General features: G+C 40.2%; 1 protein-coding gene across 8 annotated transcripts in view; it reads left to right on the top strand.

Annotated features, from left to right (window-relative positions):
• Positions 1-27,314, top strand: part of LPP (LIM domain containing preferred translocation partner in lipoma) — a 772,586-nt gene that overhangs the window by 315,005 nt on the left and 430,267 nt on the right. For all 8 annotated transcript variants that reach the window (XM_055408177.2, XM_055408186.2, XM_055408120.2 and 5 more), the window contains one exon: positions 1,677-1,789. In XM_055408177.2, coding sequence (XP_055264152.2) covers positions 1,677-1,789 — 113 coding nt within the window. The remainder of the gene's footprint in view (positions 1-1,676; positions 1,790-27,314) is intronic.

The raw sequence follows: 27,314 nt of genomic DNA, 5'->3' as shown, positions 1-27,314 counted from the left end.
AAAGAGTCTGCTTATTACAATGCAGGAGACCTGGGTTTGATCCCTGGGTTGGGAAAATCCCCTGGAGGAGAGCATAGCAATCCACTCCACTATTTTTCCCTGGAGAATCCCCATGGACAGAGGTGCTTGATGGGTTACAGTCCATGGAGTAACAAAGAGTTGGACACAACTGAGCGACTAAGTGTGGCACTGCACAATGTTATTTACATTGCTGTCTTTATGCTATATTATAATTTGCTCTGTATTTTCTAGGCCCTAATTTCTTCTAACCTTTATACTTTTATTTTCGTTTCTTTCTGCCTAGCATGAACTTATGCTGTACATCGTAATGTTCATTGACAATTTATTTTTATTTATTTATATATATATATATATATATATATAGTGCCATGTGGCATGTGAGATCTTAGTTCCAGGACCAGGACTTGTCCTTGCGCCTCCTGCATTGGAAGTGCGGAGTCTTAATCGTTGGAATGCCAGGAAAGTCCCTTTTGTGTGTGCATGTGTGTGTGAGCACTCGGTGGTGACTGACTCTTGCGTTCCCACGGATTATAGCCCGCCAGACTCCGCTGTCCATGGTATTTTCCAGGCAAGAATACTGGAGTGGGTTGCCATTTCCTGCTCCAGGGGATATTCCCAACCCAGGGATTGAACCCACGTCTCCTTCATCTCCTGCATTGGCAGGTGGATTCTTTACCACTGAGCCATCTGGCCAGTATAGCTTCCTTATTCCTCCAACTGGACTTTCCTTTATCTTAAATTCCAGAAAAGTTTGCCTGTAGAGTCTTAATAAATTGCATCTTATATTAATCTTACCTATTTATACATTTTCTTTCCTCCTCTAATTGACTGAGAATGTATTGAGAACAAACAACACATCTCATAGACTTCAGTAATCCACCTCCCCAAGCACCTTGCCTGTCCTGGCTGAATGCACTTGATCCTTCTACTCTAGCCTTACATCACTTCTGTGTGTCACATCTGGTCGTCATTCTTCTGACAGTTAAGGCTGCTGATTAAACTGAGGAGAAGTAAGATAGGGAATAATTGCTGTGTAGGACAAAAAATTATGTGTCAAAGCCAATTACAAAGCAGTCAGATACCAGCTAATACAAATCTTTCTCTAATTATGATGGAATTACATCCTGAAAAGCCCACTGTAAATTGGAAATATTGTTCAGTGGAACATGCATTTAATACACCTAACCTACCAAACAAACATCATTGCTTAGCCTTACCTACCTTCAGCATGCCCAGAACACTTAATTTAGCCTATGATTGGACAAAATCATTTAACACAAAGCCTATTTTATAATAAAATGTTGAGTATGTTAGGTCATTTACTGGACACTGTACTGAAAGTGAAAAACACAATGGTTATGAGGGTACAGAACGGCTGTAAGTGGATTGGTTGTTCACCCTGGGCATCACCTGTCTGACTGGGAATTGTTTGCTGCCCTGCCTAGCATCCCAACAGTAATGTACTGTATATGCCTAGCCCGAAATAAACCAAAATTCAAAGTACATTTTCTATTGAATGCCTGTTGCTTTTACACCATGGCAAAGTCAAGTACTTACAGGTGGAACCATCATAAGTTGCAGACTGTCTGTGTTTTGTAAAAAGAGTTCTGCAAAATTGCACCCATGTTAACTTCATGTATATTTCTTTTCTGTAGGTGATTTTCTTCCACCCCCACCTCCACCTCTCGATAATTCCAGTGCTCTTCCATCAGGTTCCGGAAACTTCCCTCCTCCCCCGCCCCTTGATGATGGTGCTTTCAGGGGACAGGTAAGATCTGTGGTTGAAGTCATGTTTGTAAGTAATGCTAGGAATCGTGAATTCTGAGGTTATTTATGTGGCAAATAAATACTTATCCAGAGCCTACAGAGAGCTTGATAGCTCACAAAGCACTAAGGCATGTTAATGCCAACTGCCCAGCTTGAGCTTCTCAGAGTTCTGCTGGCTTGTACACTGAAGCCCTGGAAATCATTTTACCTACTAATTTTTTTTCGAAACTGAAAGCCATTCTTTAGGAACACCATCTGAGAATTTCACTTTTTCTTGTTATCCTGGGGACACACAACCATGCTTTTTTATTGCCTTTGTTCTGTATCCACTGACAATTGCTTTCTAAATGAGTAAGACTGGTATTTTAAGGTTCTGTTGGTCACTGTGGGTACTAATTGGTCAGCAACATCTTTCTAGCAAAAGCAACAGCGATAATTCTTAGGGTTTTCTCTACTGAATGAGGTCAGGAATGCATATAGTGTGAATTGACTTTGGAAGTATTATGCTCCAGCACTGCATAGTGACCCAGATTTGGAGTCGGAAGCCACAAAAAAAGTTCTCAGCCTGTGATCACATAGGGCTACTGGTGACCAACTGCCAGTTTAAGCAATTAAACACCAGTTATCTCAGTAAGGGAAACTAAATAATAATGTCATATAGTATTTATGTCATATTTTAGAGATGGTGATGTTACTACAGATGTATAAAAGAAAAAATTCCTTATTTTTTAGAGAGATGTCAGCAAGATGGTGAGTGATATGGAATAGTGCCTGGCATTTGCTTTAAAATCAAAAGACTCTAAAAATATATGTATATGTACACTGTATATGTATATGGCTAGCCATGTTCAATACAATACTATTGGGATGCTAGATATATTTATATGTATACTGATACACTATACACTAGGGATTCTATAGTAAAAAAAGACAGACAGGGTTCTACCCTTATTAAATGTGCGTGTTACTAAGAGCTATTCTTTGCATATTGTTTTACTTATATAGTTAAACACTTTAATGCTTTAGTTTATATTCTCTCTTGAATAATTATGAAACTATTTTGTTAGCATTTAAAATCTTGAGTTCTAAAGTTTGCTTGACTTTGTGACAGAAGACTTGTATTTGATACTAGTTGGGCAGCTTATTCTTGTCCCATGTTCTTTAGTGGGTCACCCTAAGGCCCTTTTCCTCTTAATTAAAAATAAGATAACTGTATAACTCTAATAATTGAATGAAATATAGATGGATTAGAAAGTACTAAATTATAATGATTGTACAGATATTTTGATGTTATAATGATCACAATATAAAAATAACAAAGGCAGAAATAATAATAAGGTTTGCCAAAGGGTTTCTTTAAGAAAAATTTGAACATGGGGCTTTCATAAATTACAAAAGCTGTTTTCTATATGGATCTTGTCCTGCTAACTATACCTAAGCTGTGACTTTGTTTTTGAAAAAGAAAGAAATAAACAAAGAGCCTGCTGCCATGTTGGCTTATATTCTCTGTAAGACAGAAGGAAGAAGGATAAAAAATAAAACAGAGTTTGTCAAGTGGAAAAGGGCAGATCTGGTGAGAGAGGCAAGTTGTTCTGGAATATATGGAAGATTGTCGGCAAGCTCAAAAGAAGGCAGGCGTGTCCTTTCCTTGTGTGGTGGTGTGTGATGTGATAAGAGGCTTGGCCCCACTCTGGCCATATTTGCCCCAACTTCATACTTGAGCTACAGTGGAGCTTAGAGTAATGTAATCACCAGAGAAAATTTTGCACTTTTTTCTCTCGGCCAATGGTGAAAACTCTGGTTGCCAAGTCAAAATTATACCTGGTAAATGTCTGTTTTTGTGTAGAAGTCTGTTTATGTTTCCAGCCAAATTTTCAGGTCAGAGCCAAAAGTATCTCTGCTAAGTGTGACTATAAGAATTATAAGATTTTCAGAGCTGAAAGGGACCTAAGAGATCGTTGAGTCCAACCCTGGCGCCAGGCATCTGGTTACAGCCTTTTCAAGTACTTGGTGAATAAATTACTTCCCTCTCTTTGCAAACGGGGAAACTGAGATCCAAGAAGATGTGGTTCCTGTAGTTTCTGGCAGATCTCTTTTGAGAAATCTTGTCTCCTGATCTGCCCTTCCACTGATTGAGCACATGATTTTGCTTTGGGCCTCTCAAGGATCTGAGGTTAAGAAGAATGGGTAACATTCCTTTTTTGGAAAGATGAGGTGGTATTGTCATTTTTCTTCTCTCTGGATTTCTGATATAAGGCTGTAATTTTTTTTTTTTACCTTTTGCAAAAGGTGAATAGTGTCAAGAATTCTTGTTTTAAGAGTTCTCATTTTATGGGAAAAGATGAATCTTGGAAAGTCAGTGAGAGATTTTCTTTTTTATGTAAGAATCATTTGGAGCTCAGTGCCTGTAAGGCTTGGGTGACCATTTAGCAGTCACTTCCTTCATTTGTTTGTTTTTCATTCATTCATGATAGATTGAATACCTTCTATATGTCAGACATATACCCAAGGGCATAGGGCTTGGCATCATTGGTCTAATGCCCTGAGTCTCAACCTTGGGACTATTAGTTTTGTTTGATTTGATGCCACAGTTGATAATTACTTCCTATTTTAGCCATCCAATGGGCAGGTGTAGAGTGTTGTTTAGAATAGTTTTAAAAAGAGAATATGTGATAGAATTTCAGACTTGCAAGGGAATTAGAGATCATAACTTGAGTGCCTTTCTGTTGTTTGAATCTCCTAATTTTTTTTTTTTTCAAATGGGTAACTGTTACAGCTGAGACAATTTTGATGGCTAAGGGATGGATGAGTTACAACCTCTGATTCAAACTTGGGAGATGCATATATACACAACTTCTAAATTAAGATGTTTCATGGTAAATTATTACTTAGTCATCATGCTTTGATCAGAAGCACAATCTAAGTCTTATGTTGTGGTACAGGGTGGGGGAAATAAATTAACTATGACTAGAGACATGCAGGAAGGATTCTTGGAAACAATTTCAATTTAACTGAACTTTGATGGTTAATTAGCATCTTAATTTTCAGATGGCGGAATGGATTTTTAGGTAATAAAGTAACAAGAATAAGAATTCAGAGTATTTTGAAGAATATTCTGAAATCATTGCAGGTGTTTGTTATTATTTTAAATATAAGGTTGACATTAACAGGTCTGTTACTGGATGCCAAGTGGTGCTTTTAGCATACCATCAGACAAAACTTACTGCCCTTGTGGGAGACTTCCTGTAGCTACTCAGGGACTTACCTGCTGATACCTGATGGCTTTGAGTTCAGGTGCCTGACATTTCTGGGGCTTGCCAGCTGGTATAGTTGGTAAAGAATCCACCTGCCAATGCCAGAGACACAAGAGATGTGGGCTTGATCCCTGGGTCTAGAATATCCCCTAGAGGAGGAAATAGCAATGCACTCCAGTATTCTTGCCTGGAAAATTCCATGGACAGATAGATGAGTGTGGCAGGCTATAGTCCATGGGGTTGCAAAGAGTCGGACATGACTAAGCACACACGCATACCTGATATTTAACTTCCTCTTTTTATGACATCTTTACTTCGCTTTTCTTCATGACAGCTGACACCTCCTTACCCTGTCTCTCTCTGTGACCTAGACCGTGGCTTGCTTTTATGTGCGGGTTATCTGGGGTTTTTACCCTTCCAGTTCCCATTGCCTTTTCCATTCATTCAGGTAAGATGGCTACCTTTGCTAGGGTAACTCCAGCCCCTCCTGCTCAGAAAATGGACTATTTTGTCCATTGCTTGTTACTCCAAGTATTGAAAGTGTCTTCTGTTACTGAACTGAAATTTCTTCCTTTATGATTTCCTCACACCAATTTTCTTCCTACCTTCTTAGAAAATGACGCACATTCAAAGGAACTGTCAGACCAGGAGAGAAATAAGTGTTGTCTATCTCAAGAGGGTGATCCATAAAACTCCTGAAAGAGGTCACTTTTCTGAGGAGAGAGTGAAAACATTGTCATGTGAGCTGTTCATTGAACTTGCGGGAAATGCCCAGAGTTTGTTGAAAAGAGAAGGAAGAAGAGAAACTTCTTTTTTTTTTTAATAATTTTAATTTTTTAAAAAATTCATTTTATTGAAACATCATTGATCTATAATGTTGTGTTAATTTCTTCTGTACAGCAAAGTATTTCAGTTATTTATATATATGTGTGTGTGTATATGTAGACATTCTTTTTCATATTATTTTCCATATGGGTTATCACAGAATATTGAATGTAGTTCCCTGTGCTATACAGTAGTACTTTATTTATCCATTCTATATATAATAGTTTGCATCTGCTAATCATAAACTCTGAATACCTCCTTCTCCACCCTCCTCCCACCTTCCTTGGCAACCCTAGGTCTGTATTCTTCGTCTGTAAGTCTGTTTCTGAAGAAATTTCTGAAATGCTTTATGGTCTTATCTTAAAGTCAGTGTCCAAAAGTTTGTAAGCCAGCTCATTCTGACTCTTGTGAAAACAGTTTCAAAGCTCATAATGTACAGGGTAAGCAGTGGATTGTAGTCATTTATCTATTTACCAATTTTATATATTTCATTTAAAATAAACTGACACTGAGGGCTTTCCAGGTGGCACAGTGATAAGGAATCCATCTGCCGATTCAGGAGACTCGAGTTCGATCCCTGGATCGGAAAGATCCCCTGGAGGAGCAAATGGCAACCCGCTCCAGTATTCTTGGCTGAGGAAATTCCATGGACAGGGGAGCCTGGTGGGCTACAGTCCATGGGACTGCAAAGAGTTGAGCATGACTGAGCACGCACGCACACACACGCATACACACACACACACACACGCACACTAACTGGGTGTCTTGTGACCCTTAGACTAGTACTATCATGATCATAAGTATGGAATGACAGGATCTTACTTGTTGACATAGAGAACTCAGGCCCCCAGCTGGGGGCACGTTCATTCATGAGTTCACAGAAATAGGCAGCAGGCCTTATTTACTTTATATGATTTGGACATTCCTTACCACAGACGGCATCCCTTCTGCTGCTTGGAAGTTGGGTGAGGAAGGAAGAATCCGGGTGTAAAAGAAGATACCACCTATAAAAATTAAGAGTAGAGATGCAGAATTGCCAGAGCAAAACCAAAATGGTCAGCAAAAGCTTTAATCCACTCTGAGGTGCTTATCCTTCCTGTGTAGTAAGGATAGAAGATATCTTGATCCATGGAAAGATACCAGAGGAGTGACTAAGATGCTTATTTATTCCTGGCCCTTTGTCTTGTTCCTTTGGGCCTTGGGTTAGCAAGGGGCCCTAGTTGATTTGTAGGATTGTTTGTGACCCTGGCAACAGCAGCAGCAGCAGCAGCTTGATTTGGGAGTACCTCCTCCTTTTAAGGTCCACACATGTAGGTTAGTGGATGTTTAGCAGGGCTGGTGGGTTCTTGAGGTATGCTACAGGCTCAGGTTGGTGTGACTTTCTAGAAGCGAATGTCAGAGGTTTTTCGGTTTTCCTTTCGCTCTGAATCATCCTCTGATTGGGTATTCAGATGAGAAAACAGAGATATTTTTGGTGTCTACACTTATAAAAACTTCTTTGAAAGTAGCAGATGAGAGTTGATGGGGAGTATTCCAGTATTTCACTCGAGTAATTTGACCCTTTTCATGGAATGCCATAGTTTCTCTTTGTTGTTTTTTTTTGAAGAATCTATTTAAAAAGGTAAACGCTTTCCCTGGAATCAATGGTGGAGTATGTGTACACACACACTCATTTACCCCTAGCAACCCTATTTCCACTGCTGCTGCTCCCTTGAAATAATCTAGGACACGTGCGTGCATTCCGCAGTGAGAGCTTGGCTGATCAATGGACAAGAAAAATTTTACGGGGAAACTGGTTACAGTCAGTTCTGTTGTGTGTTGAGATAACCAATGAGGTTAGATTTGCTTTAGCTCCTCAGTGCCTTTATAGAGAGTAATTTACAATGTTTGCAAGAATCACTATGATTCTTGATGGGAAAAACAAAATGGGTTAAAAATCTCTACTGACTCAGAAAGAACCAACTGAAGTTTCACTTAATTTGGGCAAAGGAAATTTTCTGAAATATGCAAACATTGTAAATTGCTCTCTATAAAGGCACTGAGGAGCTAAAGTAAGTCTAACCTCATTGGCATTGAAACATGTATATTATCATATGTGAAATGAATCACCAGTCCAGGTTCGATGCATGAGACAGGATGCTCGGGGCTGGTGCACTGGGATGACCCAGAGGGATGGGATGGGGCGGGAGGTGGGAGGGGGGTTCAAGATGGGGAATGCATGTACACCCAGGGCGGATTCATGTCAATGTATGGCAGAACCAACTAATATAATATTGTAAAGTAATTAGCCTCCAATAAAAAAATAATAAAAAAATAAAGGGAAAAAGAATCATAGTGATTCCTTCAAAGCTGAAATATATATTTTTTTTCTATGTCTAAAATGTAGAACATGTTTTTTTCTTCTAGTAATGTAAATAAATCAAATAACATTAACATGGATTAAATACTGTCTCATTTAAATTATTATTAGATGTTTGGAGAATGTGTTGCGGATTTTAAACTTTATAACACCTCTTTTAAGAGAATCATTTCTCACATGAAATTGTACCACTGCATTATTAATAGACTATTGCTTTTGTTATTTGCATTGTTTCTTTTTTCCTTTTCTTTCCTTGAATTCATCATCCTTTTTCTTTTTTAATTTCTTCTTCTTGTACTTTATCTTTTTTTTTGAAAAGCTGCATGGGTGATAAATTTTCTGAAGCCTTTTTTCTTTGAGTTTCATAGTTAAGTAAATCTTTGGCTTCAAGTAGAATTCTAGGCTCCAAGTTCCTTTACCTCAGTGTTCAACAAAGATTTCTATATTATTGCTTTGTCATTTGATCTTTATTGTTGCAGATGAGAAATCTGATGTAAGTCTGTTTCTTTTTCCAATTTAGTAACTTTTTATTGTTTGATCTGTAAGTTGTATTTGTGGGATTCAACAATTTTACTTCAATATTTCTAGGTACAACTTCCATCACCCTCACCTTAGTATTTATACTTAGTATTCATTGAATCTGATCTGAGGAGTCAAGTTTTTATTTAGCTAAGGGAGAATTTCTTGTGACATTGGGAAAATGAGGTTTAATTTTTTCATTTGCCTTTTGCTTCCTTGAAAAAAAAGGGAAAGTGAAGTCGCTTAGTCGTGTCCGACTCTTTGCGACCCCGTGGACTGTAGCCCATGAGGCTTCTCCGTCCACGGGATTCTCCAGGCAAGAATACTGGAGTGGGTTGCCATTTATGGAACTCCTATTTTATAGTTTTGTATTTTTTTCTATTCTTCATATCGGTATTCTTTTTCAATAGTTCTACCATATGGAAGAATCCTTATTGCTTGCATCTTTTCTTTATTTTTAATTTTTGTGGTGATGATGTATTCTCAAATTATAAATGCTACTTGCACCTGAATTTAGGGAGAAAATGTGCTTGGGAGTGACTCTGAGTCTCCTATTCTGGTAAACCTATCTAGCTTCCACTCAAACTTTATCTTTTATCTAGACCGGAAGCGTATAGTCCTTTAAATGTCAGGGCAGCCATAGAGTTTGTGCACTAGTTGTCACTGTGTGTGTGTAATTAGGGGAGGCAGGACAGGGAGTGGGTTTCTCTTAGAGACACATGCAAAGAGAACAGCAAACATAAAGGCTGTTTATTAGTTTTAAAGGTCCACTGGCAGGTAACAAAGCCTCTATTTTACATGTTGTACGTATATATCCAATATGGGCAGCAACAGGCTGTGGGCAGCCCTTCTGTGGGGTGGTCTCTGCTTGAGTTCTCAGTTTCCTCCCTCACTATTTCCCCATTCATGCTTTTCTATGACTGTGTCACCAGAAGTGTCAGGGGTTGTGGCAAAGTACCTTTTATTAGAAGGAATGAACTCATTAAGTGATTTCACTGCTGTTTTGTCTGTCTTTCATCATGCACCCCAAAGTTCCTTTCCCAAGAGGTTCCCCCATACCCTCACCCCTTTTTATCATGGCAGTCTGAAGTCAGATCAGATATTGCTGCCTTTCGCTATTTGTCTCAAACTCACCCTGCTGCCCTTGAGGATGTCAGGAAAACCCTCCCTGACTGCATCATCTGGACAAGTAAAGCTTCAGGGAAAACATGGTATGGTGGTGAACACTGTGAGTGCTGATCCAGAGTACCTGACTTAACTCCCCACTCGCTAGCTATGTGACTATGATCATGTTGTTTAACCTTCTTTGCCATTGTTTGCTTATCTGTAAAATAGGAATTATTGTTGTGCTTACCTCTTTGGCTTGTTGTGAAGTTGCACAGAGAATATCATAGGAGTCTGACATAGCATAGGGCTTAGTGTTTCCCATTGTGCTGTTACTATTAGACTGTTCTGGGCTAGCTGGCCTCTGTGCTGAGTTCTGGCATAGTTATTGCTGTCCTTTGGTTTGTACCACACCTCCCTAAGATTCACTAATGATGCCATCACTCGCTCTTAAGTGTTTGGGGATTTTAAGGCATTTTACTAAATGCTCCCACAAGCTCTTTCTTCAAAATGAATGATTGTGTTAAATAACCTTAGATCTCTTATAATTCTAAAATTCATCCCCTTAGTAAGAAAATATTAGCTCTTTATAACTTCATAGTTGTTTACAAACTGCAAAATATATTATTGAATTTGATCTTAACAAGTAAGAATAGCAAACATATAATTTAACAAATACAAAAACATTAAGGCTCAAAGAATTGAGGCAGCTTGTTAAGATTTCATGACAAGTGTCATGGAAGCAATGATTTATTTTTAAATGGATAAAAACAAAAACAAAATGCATTTGGGGAACTCTTAAGCCTCTTGGCTTAGTATCAGTTCCCAGCAAATGAGAGAAGGCAGATCATTTTAAATTCTCAAAAAGCAGCCAAAGTCACCAACAGTGACTTTGGCCAGGGGCCACAAAGATAGCTTTCACTGTAATTCTTTAGTGGAAATAAGAACAACTTCCATCCTAGCATATTGCCTTACAATCCCCTCACCAATTATACCATGTACTTCTTATCCGTGTATTTGGTAAGGAAGCCCTATTGGGCTCACAAATCCTTTAGTTCCTTTGTAATTTACATAATCCACTCAACATGAGCACAAAACAACTTGATCTGAAAGAAGGGGTAAAAGTGGGAAGAGAGGATGCCAAAACCAAAAACCAAGGGCATTAATTCATATTTTGTTTTTGAAGTGTTGATGTTTTAGGGAGAGTTTCTGTGCATAGCTGATTTGGAGATTCAAAAGTCAGGTATTTAAAACTAAAAATTTGGTATTGCATGTAATACTTACATGAATCCTTAAGGGGTTAAGTTATAATTATCATTATTTTTTCATTGACTTCTGTGAGTTTGACCTGTCCAAGGCTCCTTCTCTGTAAATTTGATAAATTCCAAAATTGACATTGTTTTATTTTTAATGAAGGACTTTCATATAATTTATCTAACTTAAACCTTTAAATAACTTACAAAGGGGAAGGGTAGTGATGATTGTCTGCCTTGTGCCAGGAAAGGGACTGAGGCTCAGAGAATTAAGTAATATTTCAGGTTTCCAAGGTATTAAGTGTCTTGGGCAGGGATGAGACCCTACATTCTTCTGAATCATGCCAGTCCATTTCTTTCTCTTTTGGCATCACTGCTTTATTGTTACTCTTCCTTTATATTGTTTTTCAGTGAAGGACACAGAACACAAATTGTCATGTTCCTCTCAGAACATTGTTAGCCCCTGTTCTTTTGAGTTTGTTTGTAGAATCTTCTCTTGCAGTATTGTCTTTAACCTTTTTAAAACTGTATCTTTACAGATTGAAGATCATACTTTGACATTAAAATACAGGAAAGCTGCTTGTAGACCTTTAAAATGGAATCCTTTCCAAATTTTTGATTGTTCTTATATTTTGCCAATAAACTTCAGGAAAGATGTCAATCTCTATTACTGCAGAAAAAAGCAAAATTGGCGGTACCTGGTATAAACAGTTTCTGTGGTAGTTTTTAAAAAAAATAAGTGGTGAGGGTGACACAAGAAAGAGAGGTTTCATTTTGTAAGAAATCTAAGGACTTCCCAGGTGGTCCATTGGTAAAGAATCTGCATGCTAATGCAGGAGACATGGTTTGATCCCTGGGTCAGGAAGATCCCCTGGAGAAGGAAATGGCAGCCCACTCCAGTATTCTGGCCTGGGAAATCCCATGGATAGAAGAGCCTGGTGGGCTACAGTCCACTGGGTCTGAATGAGTTGGACATGACTCAGTGACTTAACAACAACAACAACTTCACTGGAGGTAAAGGATTTGGTTTATAAGACTCCACCCCCAGCATCATCTGCCAAAAGTAAAATAAAATATATATTTTAAATATTTTAAAGAGATGGAGCAAGAGCTCAAACACCCCCTTCTTTCTCAATAGTTGTTTCACTCCCTGTAGTGCTTAAGGGAATCTGTGCCTATCCTAAAACTGCCTACTGTTTTGACCTGTAGATGACAGATCCAGATGATGTATGAGTTGGGATAGATCATCTCTAAGAGCCAAATCTCAATTTTTTTTCATTCACAGTTCTAGTAATGATAATTCTCTGTCTCTCATATTCTGTTTTTTTTTTTTTGAAAGTCAGATGAAAACAACTCATTTGATAACACTTTCTAAATCAGTAAGTAATTAAAAATATCTATTTTTCCTAACATTATTTTAACATCCTTGAGCTTTAACTCTGTTGGAAATTATACATCTAGAGCAATGGCTAGTAGAATGTCCTTCAGTGATATATTTGATGTATGATATATGTTGAACAGAGAATGGCATACTGCCCCCTGAACAGAGATGTAAGTATCTCAGCCATCGTTCAATGCACTGGAATGTGCACCTGAGGAGGTTTGTGTCAGAGCAGAATAGGGGACCTGACTGGCTTGGACTCAGATATTCTACTGCGGGATGATCCCGCAATTAAATAACAGACACAGCAACTGGAAGAGTATTTCACTCTTCATTCAGGGAACACACATTCAGGGAACTCTGTAATTTTTATTATCATTTTACATCAAGTCATTAGGTACTCTGAAATTTGCCTGTTGGGTTGTTTTCATTTCCTTTTAGCTCATTGAAAGCCATACAGTGTCACTTGAGTATTTCTTTTCTGTTACCCTGGTGGGAATAGAAAGGTGAGGGACAGGCTACTCCTGCAGAGAAGTGTTTCCACACTCACAGGCTTAACAAATGAGGCTCTCCCCTCCCCTCTGCATGTGTCTCTCCGAGAATTAAGTTACAGCCCCACCATGAGCTTAAGTCATGTCAGCTCTGTTGAAATGGCTCTCATATTCATCTGCCACCCTCTACCCACCCCCCTCCAAATTCCCTAATGATTATTAATTTTCTGAGAAATTCTTTTTACTTCGACCAGGCAAGGAACACTCCTGAAGATTTGAATCTCCTTGCTTCCTCCTTCAATTTTCATTAAAAAGGATCTCCTTGGTTCCTTTGCTAGATCTGCAACTGTTCCTTTTCGCTCTTAGAACTCCCTTCTTCTTTTTCTCTGTCACACATTGTTTAGGCGTCCACTCAGTGTTCTCCCTTTTGACTTGTCTTCAGTCACAGCTCTCACAGAGTCAACTTCGAGGCACTCGGACTGGTTATGACTCTTGGCTTTATGTCTTTCTTTGACAAGTGTTGTGCCATTTATCCATAGAAAATCTTTCCAAAGGGAACACTTTAACATTCAGTGGGTCCAAAAATTCCATTTTTGTCTTCTCCCAAAACCTCCATTTTGTTGGAAGTACCACCATATTTTGTTTTCCAAACTCTAAACTTTGTGGTCATTGTTGAAATGTCTTGCTTTTTAAATATATTTGTCACCAATAGCTAATTATATATATATGGTTCACAATGACTCTCAGATTTGCTCTAGTCGCTTTGTTTTCCTTGTCCTAGCACATCCTTCTCCATATCACAATGGACTCATTGCTTTGTGTTTCTTTTCCCTTCTAGCTACATTTGCCTAACCAATTAGTCTTTGAAAAATGTTATTTTTTCTTATGGCTTTTTTTTTTTTTTTTTGACTGCCCCATGAAATTTCCTCTCTTGGTTGACTTTTGGAGTACTCCAGTTCAGTTCAGTCCCTCAGTCATGTCCAACTCTTTGTGACCCCATGGACTGCAGCATGCCAGGCCTCCCTGTCCATCACAAACTCCCGGAGTTTATCCAAACTCATGTTCATTGAGTCAGTGATGCCATCCAACCATCTCATCCTCTGTCATTCCCTTCTCTTCGTGCCTGCAATCTTTCCCAACATCAGGGTCTTTTCAAAGGAGTCAGCTCTTCGCATCAGGTGGCCAAATATTGGAGTTTCAGCTTCAACATCAGTCCTTCAGTGAACACCCAGGACTGATCTCCTTTAGGATACTCCGAGACCTACTTTATCTTCTAAAGGACACCTGTCTCTGTGCTCTCTCTGTCTTTGCCCTTGTGAGGTTGGCGGTCTTAGTGTCAGTTCCCCATGCCAGTTTTCATTGTGTCTTTCTTGCGGCCTGCAGCAACCTCATCTCTCAGCTGATCAGACATTCTCCGTAGTTTTTAAAAGCCCAATTCATACCTTCTGATACTGCCAGCTCATCCCAGTCTGTCCCTTCTTTGCATCATGACTCTAGTGACTGGGTGGTGTAGTGTAGTAATGTTAGTTCAGTTCAGTTCAGTTCAGTTCAGACGCTCAGTCATGTCTGACTCTTTGTGACCCCATAAATCACAGCACGCCAGGCCTCCTTGTCCATCACCAACTCCCAGAGTTCACTCAAACTTATGTCCATTGAGCTGGTGATGCCATCCAGCCATCTCATTCTCTGTCGTCCCCGTCTCCTCCCGCCCCTAATCCCTCAAAATTTTGAAAGAGATGGGAATACTAGACCACCTGACCTGCCTCTTGAGAAACCTGTATGCAGGTCAGGAAGCAACAGTTAGAACTGGACATGGAACAACAGACTGGTTCCAAATAGGAAAAGGAGTACGTCAAAGTTGTATATTGTCATCCTGCTTATTTAACTTATATGCAGAGTACATCATGAGGAATGGTGGGCTGGAAGAAGCACAAACTGGAATCAAGATTGCCTGGATAAATATCAATAACCTCAGATATGTAGATGACGCCACCCTTATGGCAGAAAGTGAAGAGGAATTCAAAATCCTCTTGATGAAAGTGAAAGAGGAGAGTGAAAAGGTTGGCTTGAAGCTCAACATTCAGAAAACAAAGATCATGGCATCTGGTCCCATCACTTCATGGGATATAGATGGGGAAACAGTGGAAGCAGTGTCAGACTTTATTTTTTTGGGCTCCAAAATCACTGCGGATGCTGATTGCAGCCATGAAATTAAAAGACGCTTACTCCTTGGAAGGAAAGTTATGACCAACCTAGATAGCATATTAAAAAGCAGAGACATTACTTTGCCAACCAAGGTCCGTCTAGTCAAGGCTATGGTTTTTCCCGTGGTCATGTATGGATGTGAATGTTGGACTGTGAAGAAAGCTGATCACCAAAGAATTGATGCTTTTGAACTGTGGTGCTGGAGAAGACTCTTGAGAGTCCCTTGGACTGCAGGGAGATCCAACCAGTCCATTCTAAAGCAGATCAATCCTGGGTGTTCATTGGAAGGACTGATGCTAAAACTGAAACTCCAATACTTTGGCCACCTCATGGGACAAGTAGTAATGTTAACCTAGGCTTTAATGCCAGGAAGCTCTGCTCTGTTGCTTATCAATTGTGTCATCAGTTACCTTCACATGCAAAATGGGAATAATCACAGGTATTTTGAGGACTGACCAGTATAAAGGATATAGAGTCTCTAGTATTGTGTGGTTCACAGTAAAGGCTACAATGAACCAGTTAATGGATAAATCAGTTAATTATGTTTCATATGAATATATGGCCTGTTGGTAGACTGATATAATTGTATCATGTGCCTCCAAACTCTATGTCATAGAGTCAGAATCAAACTATGGCATGAGAGAGACCTGTAGAAATCAGGTCTCTTGGAGAGATCTTAACATCATAATTTGTAGAGCATCAGCTTTGAAAAGATCGAAATCCATAATCTTCCCTGTGATGAGGAAAGGGGCACCCAGATTTCTTAGATCGATGCCCAGGGTAACACAGTTAGGAGAGGTGGCCTCAACCCCCATTCCAAATGAGGGTTTCTGGACTCACAGATTTGAAAGCTGTCTATTATCCTCTTGTTTATTTCCCTTTTAGAAACTGTCTGAAGTCTGGATCTCTTCTCATATCCCCATGTCACTCATAGTCTTTATCTCATTGAGGAACATTTGGTTGATATTTGTGGATTGATTGAATCATTCTTTGACTTGGCAATAAGGATTTTCTGGAAACCTCTATGGAGTATGTATTACACATGGGCTTATCACCGTTTTGATGCTGTTGCAAACACTCAGAAGGTCCATTAAGTATGCTTCTGTGCACTGGATCAGTAGGGGAAGGAAATGGGAGAGGAAGTTATATACATCTTGAGCAAATCATGCTTTTCTATTTTTAGTCCTTGCTACTGTTTGGAAAGTACAGCCCTGTTCATGGTAGTCTGGCTTGTGTTTCCTTAATGCCATTTCAAAAAAGGAAAAAAAAAATAATATGGGAATTTTTTGTAGTGAAAATAGTTCCTCAGTGCAATCACATTAGTTCCTTCTTTTTCTCTTGATGAAACCTCAAACCCACTAGGCACAGATTCCTCAACCTCAACTATGCATGTCAGAGGCTCATGAAGAGGAGAAGAGTGGAGTCAGCAAAACCAAGGCTGGCAAAACATGCCTGGGTACCTGAGAGCCAGGGCAGAGAAGGCAGGGGACGGGAGGGAGACCCCTTCCATCAGGGAGTCTCGGTCTGCTGCCCTAGAGACAGCTGAACTCCAAGCTACATAGATAAAGAGACACCTAGTGTTACAGCCCTTTGCTTAAGCAGTTCCTTCTGCCTGAGTGTCTCTCCGTCTTCTTTCTCTGTGTGCCCTGCAGCCACTTACCAAATTATAGTAAGTGAATTACCTCTTTTTAGTTGTTTTTGTGGCAGTTTGGGGATTTTCCTAATCTGAGGCAATACTAGGTACCGTTAGGGAACAATAAAGAACTTTATGAAAGAGAATAAAATTACCTGGTCTCTATTAGATGGATTTCTATAATACAGCAAGCCTTGACTGGTCAGAAGTGGCCATAGTAGGATGGCTTGGAGCTGACTGCAAGAGTCTAGCGAAGCAGACCAGAGACTGAATTTGGATGATGGTCATGACCATGGTGAAGAGGGGCTAGAATCCAGAGCTATTTGAGAAGAGAGGAAATGGAAGGGTCCAAGATGTTTGTGGGATCCTGATTTTCTTCAGGAAAGAGATTTGCTTCCTATCCTAATGTTTGCCAAATAGGAAATTCCTTTAATGTGAACTTTACTAGTAGAAACGTGGACACCATTGAGCAAATACTACCCCTCATTAATGAGAGAGACTACAGTCTCCAGATAGAAACAGCTCTGCTCAGATAAAATTGTGACAGTAGGGTAAGAATAGTACATCACTATAATGAATTCTAATTTGTGGATATTGCAGTATTGTTGTCATTGTTTTTTAATCGAATATGCATTAAGCTCCAACAGGGTGGTATGAATAATGCCAACTTGTAGTTGATTTGAATGCAGACTTCCAAAGAATAGCAAGGAGAGATAAGAATGCCTTCCTCAGTGATCAATGTAAAGAAATAGAGGAAAGCAATAGCATGGGAAAGACTAGAGATCTCTTCAAGAAAATTAGAGATACTGAGGGAACATTTCATGCAAAGACAAGCACAATAAAGGACAGAAATGGTATGGATGGACCTAAGAAAAACAGAGATATTAAGAAGAGGTTGCAAGAGTACACAGAAGAACTATACAAAAAAGATGTTTACGACCCAGATAATCATGATGCTGTGATCACTCACCAAGAACCAGGCATCCTGGAATGTGAAGTCAAGTGGGCCTTAGGAAGCATCACTATGAACAAAATTAGTGGAGGTGATGGAATTCCAGTTGAGCTCTTTCAAATCCTAAAAGATGATGCTGTGAAAGTGCTGTACTCAATATACCAGCAAGTTTGGAAAACTCAGCAGTGGCAATAGGACTGGAAAAGGTCAATTTTCATTCTAATCCCTAAGAAAGGCAATACCAAAGAATTGAATGCTTAAACTACCACAGAATTGCACTCATCTCACACGTTAGCAAAGTAACGCTCAAAATTCTCCAAGTCAGGCTTCAACAATACGTGAACTGTGAACTTCGAGATGATCAAGCTGGATTTAGAAAAGGCAGAGGAACCAGAGGTCAAATTGCTAACATCTGTTGGCTCATCAAAAAAGCAAGAGTTCCAGAAAAACGTCTACTTCTGCTTTATTGACTATGCCAAAGCCTTTGACCTTGTGCATCACCAGAAACTGTGGAAAATTCTGAAAGAGAGGGAAATACCAGACCACCTTACCTGCCTCCTGAGAAATCTGTATGCAGGACAGGAAGCAACAGTTAGAACTGGACATGGAAGAACAGATTGGTTACAAATTGGGAAAGAAGTACATCAAGGCTGTGTATTTTCACCTGGCTTATTTAACTTATATGCAGAGTACATCACGAGAAATGCTGGGCTGGAGGAAGCACAAGGTGGAATCAAGATTGCTGGGAAAAACATCAATAACCTCAGATATGCAAATGACACCACCCTTATGGCAGAAAGCTAAGAAGGTCTAAAGAACCTCTTGATGATAGGGAAGGAGGAGAATGAAAAAGTTGCCTTAAAGCTCAACATTCAGAAAACTAAGATCATGGCATCTGGCCCAATCACTTCATGACAAATAGATGGGGAAACAGTGGAAACAGTAGCTGACTTTATTTTTTGGGGCTCCAAACTCACTAGAGATGGCGGCTGTAGCCATGAAATTAAAAGATGCTTACTCCTTGGAAGAAAAGTTATGACCAACTTACATAGCATATTAAAAAGCAGAAACATTACTTTGCACCAAATGCCCATTTAGTCAAGGCTATGGTTTTTCCCGTGGTCATGTATGGATGTGAGAGTTGGACTGTGAAGAAAGCTGATCGCCGAAGAATTGATGCTTTTGAACTGTGGTGCTGGAGAAGACTCTTGAGAGTCCCTTGGACTGCAAGAAGATCCAGCCAGTCCATTCTAAAGGAGATCAGTCCTGGGTGTTCATTGGAAGGACTGATGCTGAAACTGAAACTCCAATACTTTGGCCACCTGATGTGAAGAGCTGACTCATTTGAAAAGACCCTGATGCTGGGAAAGATTGAAGGTGGGAGGAGAAGGGGATGACAGAAGATGAGATGGTTGGATGACATCACTGATTCAGTGGACATAAGTTTGAGTAAACTCCTGGAGTTTGTGATGGACAGGGAGGCCTGGCGTGTTGCAGTCCATGGTGTCGAAAAGAGTTGGACTCGACTGAATGACTGAACTGAACTGTACTGAACTGTTAATTGATTTATCAGGACATTTGGAAGTACTTTTATAAACACCGGTAAATGGAAGCTCACAGAAACCCTTTGAGGTGGTAAATTTGAATGCCATTTCCACAGAGGAGGACAAGTGAAGTGGGTTGTATTTGCTCTGTTGGCACTGTTGGTGAGACTAGGAGCTATCAAAGAGAGAGAAGTTGTTTGCCTGTGCCCATTAATTGGGTTAGAATGCGTTAGTAAAGAGTTCTCCATCAGTGTGTTCCAAGTTGTGGGATTTTAATTAAATCATTCTAGGTATTGTTAACACTTGCATTTTCACCTGATGACCAGATTCTAGGCCAACAGATTTCTAACTCAGGGGTAGGGATTGCAAAGTTCTTTGTTAAATGCAGATCAAGAGGCCCTGCTCCCAAAGGTTCAGATTTGGTAAATCTGCGAGGGGCCCTAAAGGTTTTCCTATGTAATGGGCATCTGAGGTGCTTTTGTCCTCAGAGGAGGTTCAGTGTCCCTTCAGAACCTCAGCTTTTTCTTCTTGTAGTTTCTGTCTTTTGCCACCAAAATCTAGCCTCTTCCTGAGACCAATACTTATGATTTAGTATCTGTAAAGTCTCCTACCACTTGCTTAGTAAAATCCTACAATCCACTTATTTCCAAAGACACTATGAGCTGCCCTGATGGAAGCCCCAGTGTACCCCTAGCAACCTACAGGACACATGGCTCCTGAGACCTTATCCCACCTGGTATTCAAAGTATGTCTGTGCGATTCATCAGTTCAGTTCAGTTCAGTTGCTCAGTCGTGTCCGACTCTTTGCGACGCCAGGCCTCCCTGTCCATCACCAACTCCCGGAGTTCACTCAAACTCATGTCCATCGAGTCGGTGATGCCATCCAGACAATCATTCTCTGTCATCCCCTTCTCCTCCTGCCAGCAAGAGGGTCTTTTCCATTGAGTCAACTCTTCACATCAGGTGGCCAAAGTATTGGAGTTTCAGCTTCAGCATCAGTCCTTCCAATGAACACCCAGGACTCATCTCCTTTAGGAGGGACTGGTTGTATCTCCTTACAGTCCAAGGGACTCTCAAGAGTCTTCTCCAGCACCACAGTTCAAAAGCATCAATTCTTCGGCGATCAGCTTTCTTCACAGTCCACCTCTCGCATCCATACATGACCACTGGAGAAACCATAGCCTTGACTAGACGGAACTTTGTTGGCAAAGTGATGTCTCTGCTTTTTAATATGCTATCTAGGTTGGTCATAACTTTCCTTCCAAGGAGTAAGCGTCTTTTAATTTCATGGCTGCAATCAGCATCCGCAGTGATTTTGGAGCCCAAAAAAATAAAGTCTGACACTGTTTCCACTGTTTCCCCATCTATTTCCCATGAAGTGATGGGACCAGATGCCATGATCTTCGTTTTCTGAATGTTGAGCTTCAAGCCAACATTTTCACTCTCCTATTTCACTTTCCTCAAGAGGCTTTTGAGTTCCTCTTCACTTTCTGCCATAAGGGTGGTGTCATCTGCATATCTGAGGTTATTGATATTTCTCCAGGCAATCTTGATTCCAGCTTGTGCTTCTTCCAGCCCAGCGTTCCTCATGATGTACTCTGCATATAAGTTAAATAAGCAGGGTGACAATATACAACCTTGACGTACTCCTTTTCCTATTTGGAACCAGTCTGTTGTTCCATGTCCAGTTCTAACTATTGCTTCGTGACCTGCATACAGGTTTCTCAAGAGGCAGGTCAGGTGGTCTGGTATTCCCATCTCTTTCAGAATTGTCCACAGTTTATTGTGATCCACACAGTCAAAGGCTTTGGCATAGTCAATGAAGCAGAAATAGATGTTTTTCTGGAACTCTCTTGCTTTCTCCATGATCCAGCGGATGTTGGCAATTTGATCTCTGGTGCCTCTGCCTTTTCTAAAACCTACTTGAACATCTGTAAGTTTATGGTTCACGTACTGCTGAAGCCTGGCTTGGAGAATTTTGAGCACGACTTTACTAGTGTGTGAGATGAGTGCAATTGTGCAATAGTTTGAGCATTCTTTGCATTGCCTTTCATTGGGATTGGAATGAAGACTGACCTTTTCCAGTCCTGTGGCCACCGCTGAGTTTTCCAAATTTGCTGGCGATTCATAGTCGTCTTTTGTTTCACAAGTAAAAGTGAAAGTGAAGTTGCTCAGTCGTGTCCCACTCTTTGCAACCCCATAGAGTATAGCCTACCAGGCTTCTCTGTCCATGGGATTTTCCAGGCAAAAGTACTGGAGTGGATTTCCCTTTCTTTCTCCAGGGGATCTTCCCAAGCCAGGGCTTGAACCAGGGTCTCCCACATTGCAGACAGACGCTTTACCATCTGAGCCACCAGGGAAATCATTTTACAGGTGGGAACTAAAAACCAAGAGGGTATGTGAGTTGAAGAGCTATCTCAGTACTTTAAACCCATTTGATTGAAATCCATGTTGGGCCCTGGATTCCAGTTTGAACCACAATTGGGGTCAGATCCTTGGCACATCTTTTAAATGGAATGTATCAGAAAGAAAAAAGTTCACAGTGCAACAGTCATGAGGAGGGCAGGAATGGTAGAAATGACAAATTCAGTTTTTCATTTTTTCTCTGTTATTTGTCATGGTACTTTAATGTCGGCTAAGTATTGAAGCATAGTTAAGCAAATAGCAGCCATTTGATGATTGTTTGACTCTGCATATTCTATGAAAAGGAAACATTTCTCAGGAAAGCCTGAAGAGATGTGAGCCGAGTCGTAGCATGGAGGAAGGCTTTGTCAGTGGAGAGGAGAACCGCAAGGCTTCATTTAGAATCGTCTTTGCTGCCTTTGACTTTTTTATCTTCTATCTGGGGGTAATAACTGGCTTTTCATGGCACTTGTTAATTTGTATTCTTGAGGTAGAAGACAGAAATTTTTGTTGTCTGGTGGACGCACATTCATTCCTGATTAAAGTGAATTCAACTTTCTTCTGTGGTCCCATACTCACTTTTTATCAATGGCAACCTTTTCATGAAAATAAGAATTCCTCTTGGGACCAGCGTTAATATAAATTGTCTGTGCACAGCCTAAAATATATGTGATTCATACCATGTGTTTGTTCCCACATCAGCAGTAAGTCCCAAGATACAATTACCCTGCCCACTCTCTCCTTCCGTCATGAGGACTGTGTTTATTCTTTGGATAGCTGTACCCTGGATACCAGCCAAGCTTCTTCTGAGCCTTGGTTTGCACACCTGCATAATGTGACCACAGCTGACCCTCTGAGTCTGACCCTCCTCTATTTTTACCTTAACGAACACTTGTATTTGCCAAGTGCTGGTACACATTGCTTTGCAGTGTTCCTTCTATATATCTTTATACTCGCATGGTAAATATCTTAGATAATTTTTCTGCATCTAAGATCTGCTCGATTTTCACTGCATTCTCTTTCTGTGGTTTGCTTTAGCATCTTTTGTTTCACATAGTTTAATACTTATGTGCCAGGGAGGCCTGGCCTGCTGTGGTTCATGGGGTCACAAAGAGTCGGACACGACTGAGCGACTGAACTGAACTGAACTGAACCTGCCTGTAGTTTGCTGTATAATATGGTGAGGTGTGGACATACTAACTCCTTAATGCAGCTATAGGCATTTGGAAGGCAGAGAACCAATGATTTTCCTTTTTTGTTCTTTAGTCCTGTCTTTCATATCAGTGTGTATTGAATATTTGATAAGTATCTATCGAAAACTGCCTGAAAACTGTGGTACATGGGGAGGCAGAAAGCGAGAGAGAACACTGGAGCTTGGTTTTTCCCTGTAGCCGCAGCTGTGACCTTATTCATGGTAACCTAATAGGCCCCTAGAATCTCCGTTTCATGTTTGAAGGGATGGCCTTTCCCCTTTAACATTTCCAGCGTGGTATCATGGAAAGTGCAAGAGTTAGAACTCTGGGGCTATATGTTTGGGTCCCTAATTCTTTTTTTTTTTTTATCCTGCCTGAGTGACTTAGAAAACTGTTTTTCTCTGACCATCAGTATTCTTTTCTATTTTTTGTAAAATAGGAATAATATCTGCTCGTCTTTAGGATTGCTGGGAGGATTGAATGAGATAATATTTATAAAAGCGCTTTTCTAAACTTAGGCAGTTCTCTGTTGATAATGGCAGTGTACAGGGAGCTGTGATTTGCTTTTCACATGTTCCCAGTGGTAACTACGTCCCAGGCTGTGTATAGTGGACTTGGTAACTGGCCAACAATACTGCTGGTTCCTCTTGGAACAGGGAGTTTGACTGAGAGAAAGTGATGAACAGATCCTGAGTAATCATTGGAGAACTGATGTATCTCTGATTGTTAGAAAACACGATTCCTGCCGTTTTAGGTAATTTCCCCCATAACTTTTCCATTCTAAGCCTCTGCGATAAGACATGATGTGTGCTTCATCCTGTCCCCTCCAGCTGGCTTACTGAGGTGTTGTCATTCTCACCTGTCTTTTTCCATTTTCATTAGTCAGCTAGTGGCTGAATGCAACTTCCTTTCTGAAGTTGTTATCAGTAACCCTATTTTTGAAACGAGTGTTTTAAATTGTATCTTGTTAGTATCTGCCCTATATCTTCTGTATTTTCAGCTATTGAAGTGCACTTACACTAAATAGAAACAGAGTGATTCGCTTCCAGTAAGTGGCTCTAAGGGAAAAAACTAACAACAGTGAAAAACTTTAAACTACTTATAATGTTAGGGAGGTTGTATTTATATGAATGTGTTACCATAACAGAACTTCTCAATAAAAGAGAAAATGAAGATCAAATCTAAACCCATCATTTTGGTGTTGAGAAAGCACAAGCTTAGAAAGGGGAGGCAATTTGCCCAGGGTCACCCTACTGGATTAAGACAGAACCGAGACTAAGTTTCTGGTTTGTTGTTTCTCTGTTCTCCTTGTCTACACATGTACCTCCTGATTCACTAAAGGGATTTCTGTGGTTGCACTGGGTGGATAATGTGTCACTTTTCTGGGTCAACATTTCTCAATAGTCAATCAACTTCTGACATTAGGGAACTTAAAAGCTTCTTAGGAAAAACTTGCAATACTGTCTTCATTTACTTGACAGTAAGTTCTGAGTGGGAAGACTGGGACAAGGAAGCATTGATTCAGATCTCCCTGCCTCATCCTTATCACTTGGTTGTTTGACTAGTAGCAAATCACTTGCGCTTTCTGGTTCTTTGTTTCCTTTTTGGTTTGATTATGGTATCCTAAGATTGCTGGGAGAAATATTAATAACCTCAGATATGCAGATTATACCACACTTATGGCAGAAAGTGAAGAGGAACTTAAAACCCTCTTGATGAAAGTGAAAGAGGAGAGTGAAAAAGTTGGCTAAAAGTTCAACATTCAGAAAACTAAGATCATGGCATCCAGTCCCATCACTTCATGGGAATTAGATGGGGAAACAGCAGAAACAGTGGCTGACTTTATTATTTTGGGCTCAAAAATCACTGCAGATGGTGATTGCAGCCATGAAATTAAAAGATGCTTACTCTTTGGAAGGAAAGTCATGACCAACCTAGACAGCATATTAAAAAGCAAAGACGTTACTTTGCCAACAATGGTGCGTCTAGTTAAGGCTACGGTTTTTCCCTTGGTCATGTATGGATGTGAGAGTTGGACTGTGAAGAAAGCTGAGTGCCGAAGAATTGATGCTTTTGAACTGTGGTGTTGGAGAAGACTCTTGAGAGTCCTTTGGACTGCAAGGAGATCCAACCAGTCCATCCTAAAGGAGATCAGTCCTGGGTGTTCACTGGAAGGACTGATGCGAAAGCTGAAACTCCAACACTTTGGCCACCTCATGCAGAGAGCTGACTCACTGGAAAACACCCTGGTGCTAGAGGAATTGGGGGCAGGAGGAGAAGGGGACAACAGAGGATGAGATGGCTGGATGGCATCACCTACTTGATGGACATGAGTTTGGATAAACTCCGGGAATTGGTGATGGACAGGGAGGCCTGGTGTGCTGTGATTCATGGCGTTGCAAAGAGTCGGACACAACTGAGCGACTGAACTGAACTGAATAGGTCCTAGCTGAGGTTCTTCCTGTCTCCAGTGTCTATGAATCCAAGTGTCTCCATCCATTCTGATGTTTCTCTTCTAGGAATTGCTGTAGCACTGGTTGACATCTGTGTGTCCATATTGCATTCTCATGTGACTGGAGGATGGACTCTTCTCTTTGCTTAATTTTATTGATCCTGTTCTACCAGTGACAGTGGAAGTCCTTGGACAGTGCCTGTGCTCCTCTCGTCCCAAAAGTTTCCTCATCTGGAAGATGGGACCAGAGTAACTTTCTGCATGTTTCATAGGTTCCTAGGAGGAACACTTGAAACAATGCATAAAAATATTTTCTTTAGAAAAGAGGTTTCACAGTATAAGGTACTTGGGTTTTAGATTGATTTTAGTCCCTTCACTGAAGTACTATCCCCAACATCTAAATCACTTCTTTGGGGGGCATTTTATTGTCTATAAGTGAAAATGTTGGAATAACTGCTTAAATTCCCCTTCAAATTCTAATATTACATGAGCCTAAGTTACTCTTTCTGTGCTAATCATCTATAATCTTTTCACAGTTTCCTAAACGTCCTTTATCTGGAAGACGTGACTTATACTGTTTAGCACACAGAATCAGAGTCAGTAAAGTTTAAAGGAATTTCTCTCCCCCCTTATCTGCTCTTGACTTTATAGCTTTGCCCACTTGACATGGAATGCTTGACACAGGAACTGAACACTTTCCTTGGTTTTCAATTTTGTCGATGTTTTGAGGAGTCTTGAAAGAATTCAAGGATAAAAGTTGTGAGGATGATGAACGAATATATAACATTAACATCACATTTCCAACTATTTAGATAGTTCAGTTCAGTCGTTCAGTCGTGTCCGACTCTTTGTAACCCCATTGACTGCAGCACAACAGGCCTCCCTGTCCATCACAAACTCCTGGGGTTTACTCAAACTCATGTCCATTGAGTCTGTGATGCCATCCAACCATCTCATCCTCTGTTGTCCCCTTCTCCTCCCACCTTCAATCTTTCCTTCGCATCAGGTGGCCAAAGAATTGGAGTTTTACCTTCAACATCAGTCAATGAATATTGAGGAATTATTTCCTTTAGGATGGACTCGTTGGATTTCCTTGCAGTCCAAGGGACTCTCAAGAGTCTTCTCCAACACCACAGTTCAAATGCATCAGTTTACTTTATAGTCCAACTCTCACATCCATACCTGACTACTGGAAAAACCATAGCCTTGACTAAATGGGCATTTGGTGACAAAGCAGTGTCTCTGCTTTTCAATATGCTGTGTAGGTTGGTTATAACTTTCCTTCCAAGGAGTAAACATCTTTTAATTTCATGGCTGCTGTCAAAATCGACAGTGATTTTGGAGCCCCCCAAAATAGAGTCTATCACTGTTTCCACTGTTTCCCCATCTATTTGCCATGAAATGATGCGACCAGATGCCACGATCTTAATTTCTGAATGTTGAGTTTTAAGCCAGCTTTTTCACTCTCCTCTTTCACTTTCCTCAAGAGGCTCTTTAGTTCTTCTTCCCTTTCTGCCATAAGCATGGTGTCATATGCATATCTGAGGTTATTTATATTTCTCTTGGCAATCTTGATTCCAGCTTGTGCTTCATCCAGCCTGGCATTTTCCCTAATACACTCTGTATAGAAGTTAAATAAGCAGAGTGACAATATACAGCCTTGACGTACTCCTTTTCCTATTTGGAACCAGTCTGTTGTTGCATGTCCAGTTCTAACTGTTGCTTCCTGACCTGCATACAATTTTCTCAGGAGGCAGGTCAGGTGGTCTGGTATTTCTGTCTCTTTCAGAATTGTCCACAGTATATTGTGATCCACACAGTCAAAGGCTTTGGCATAGTCAATAAGGCAGAGATACATGTTTTTCTGGAACTCTCTTGATTTTTCAATGATCCAGTGGATGTTGGCAATTTGATCTCTGGTTCCTGTGCCTTTTCTCAAACCAGCTTGAACATCTGGA

The sequence above is a fragment of the Moschus berezovskii genome, chromosome 1, assembly GCF_049115385.1.
Source record: "Moschus berezovskii isolate FMDL1 chromosome 1, NW_MosBer_1.0, whole genome shotgun sequence".
NCBI classification, from domain to species: Eukaryota; Metazoa; Chordata; class Mammalia; order Artiodactyla; family Moschidae; genus Moschus; species Moschus berezovskii.
Note: the sequence above shows the minus strand (reverse complement) of the source record. Positions and strands in the feature narration are given on the sequence as shown.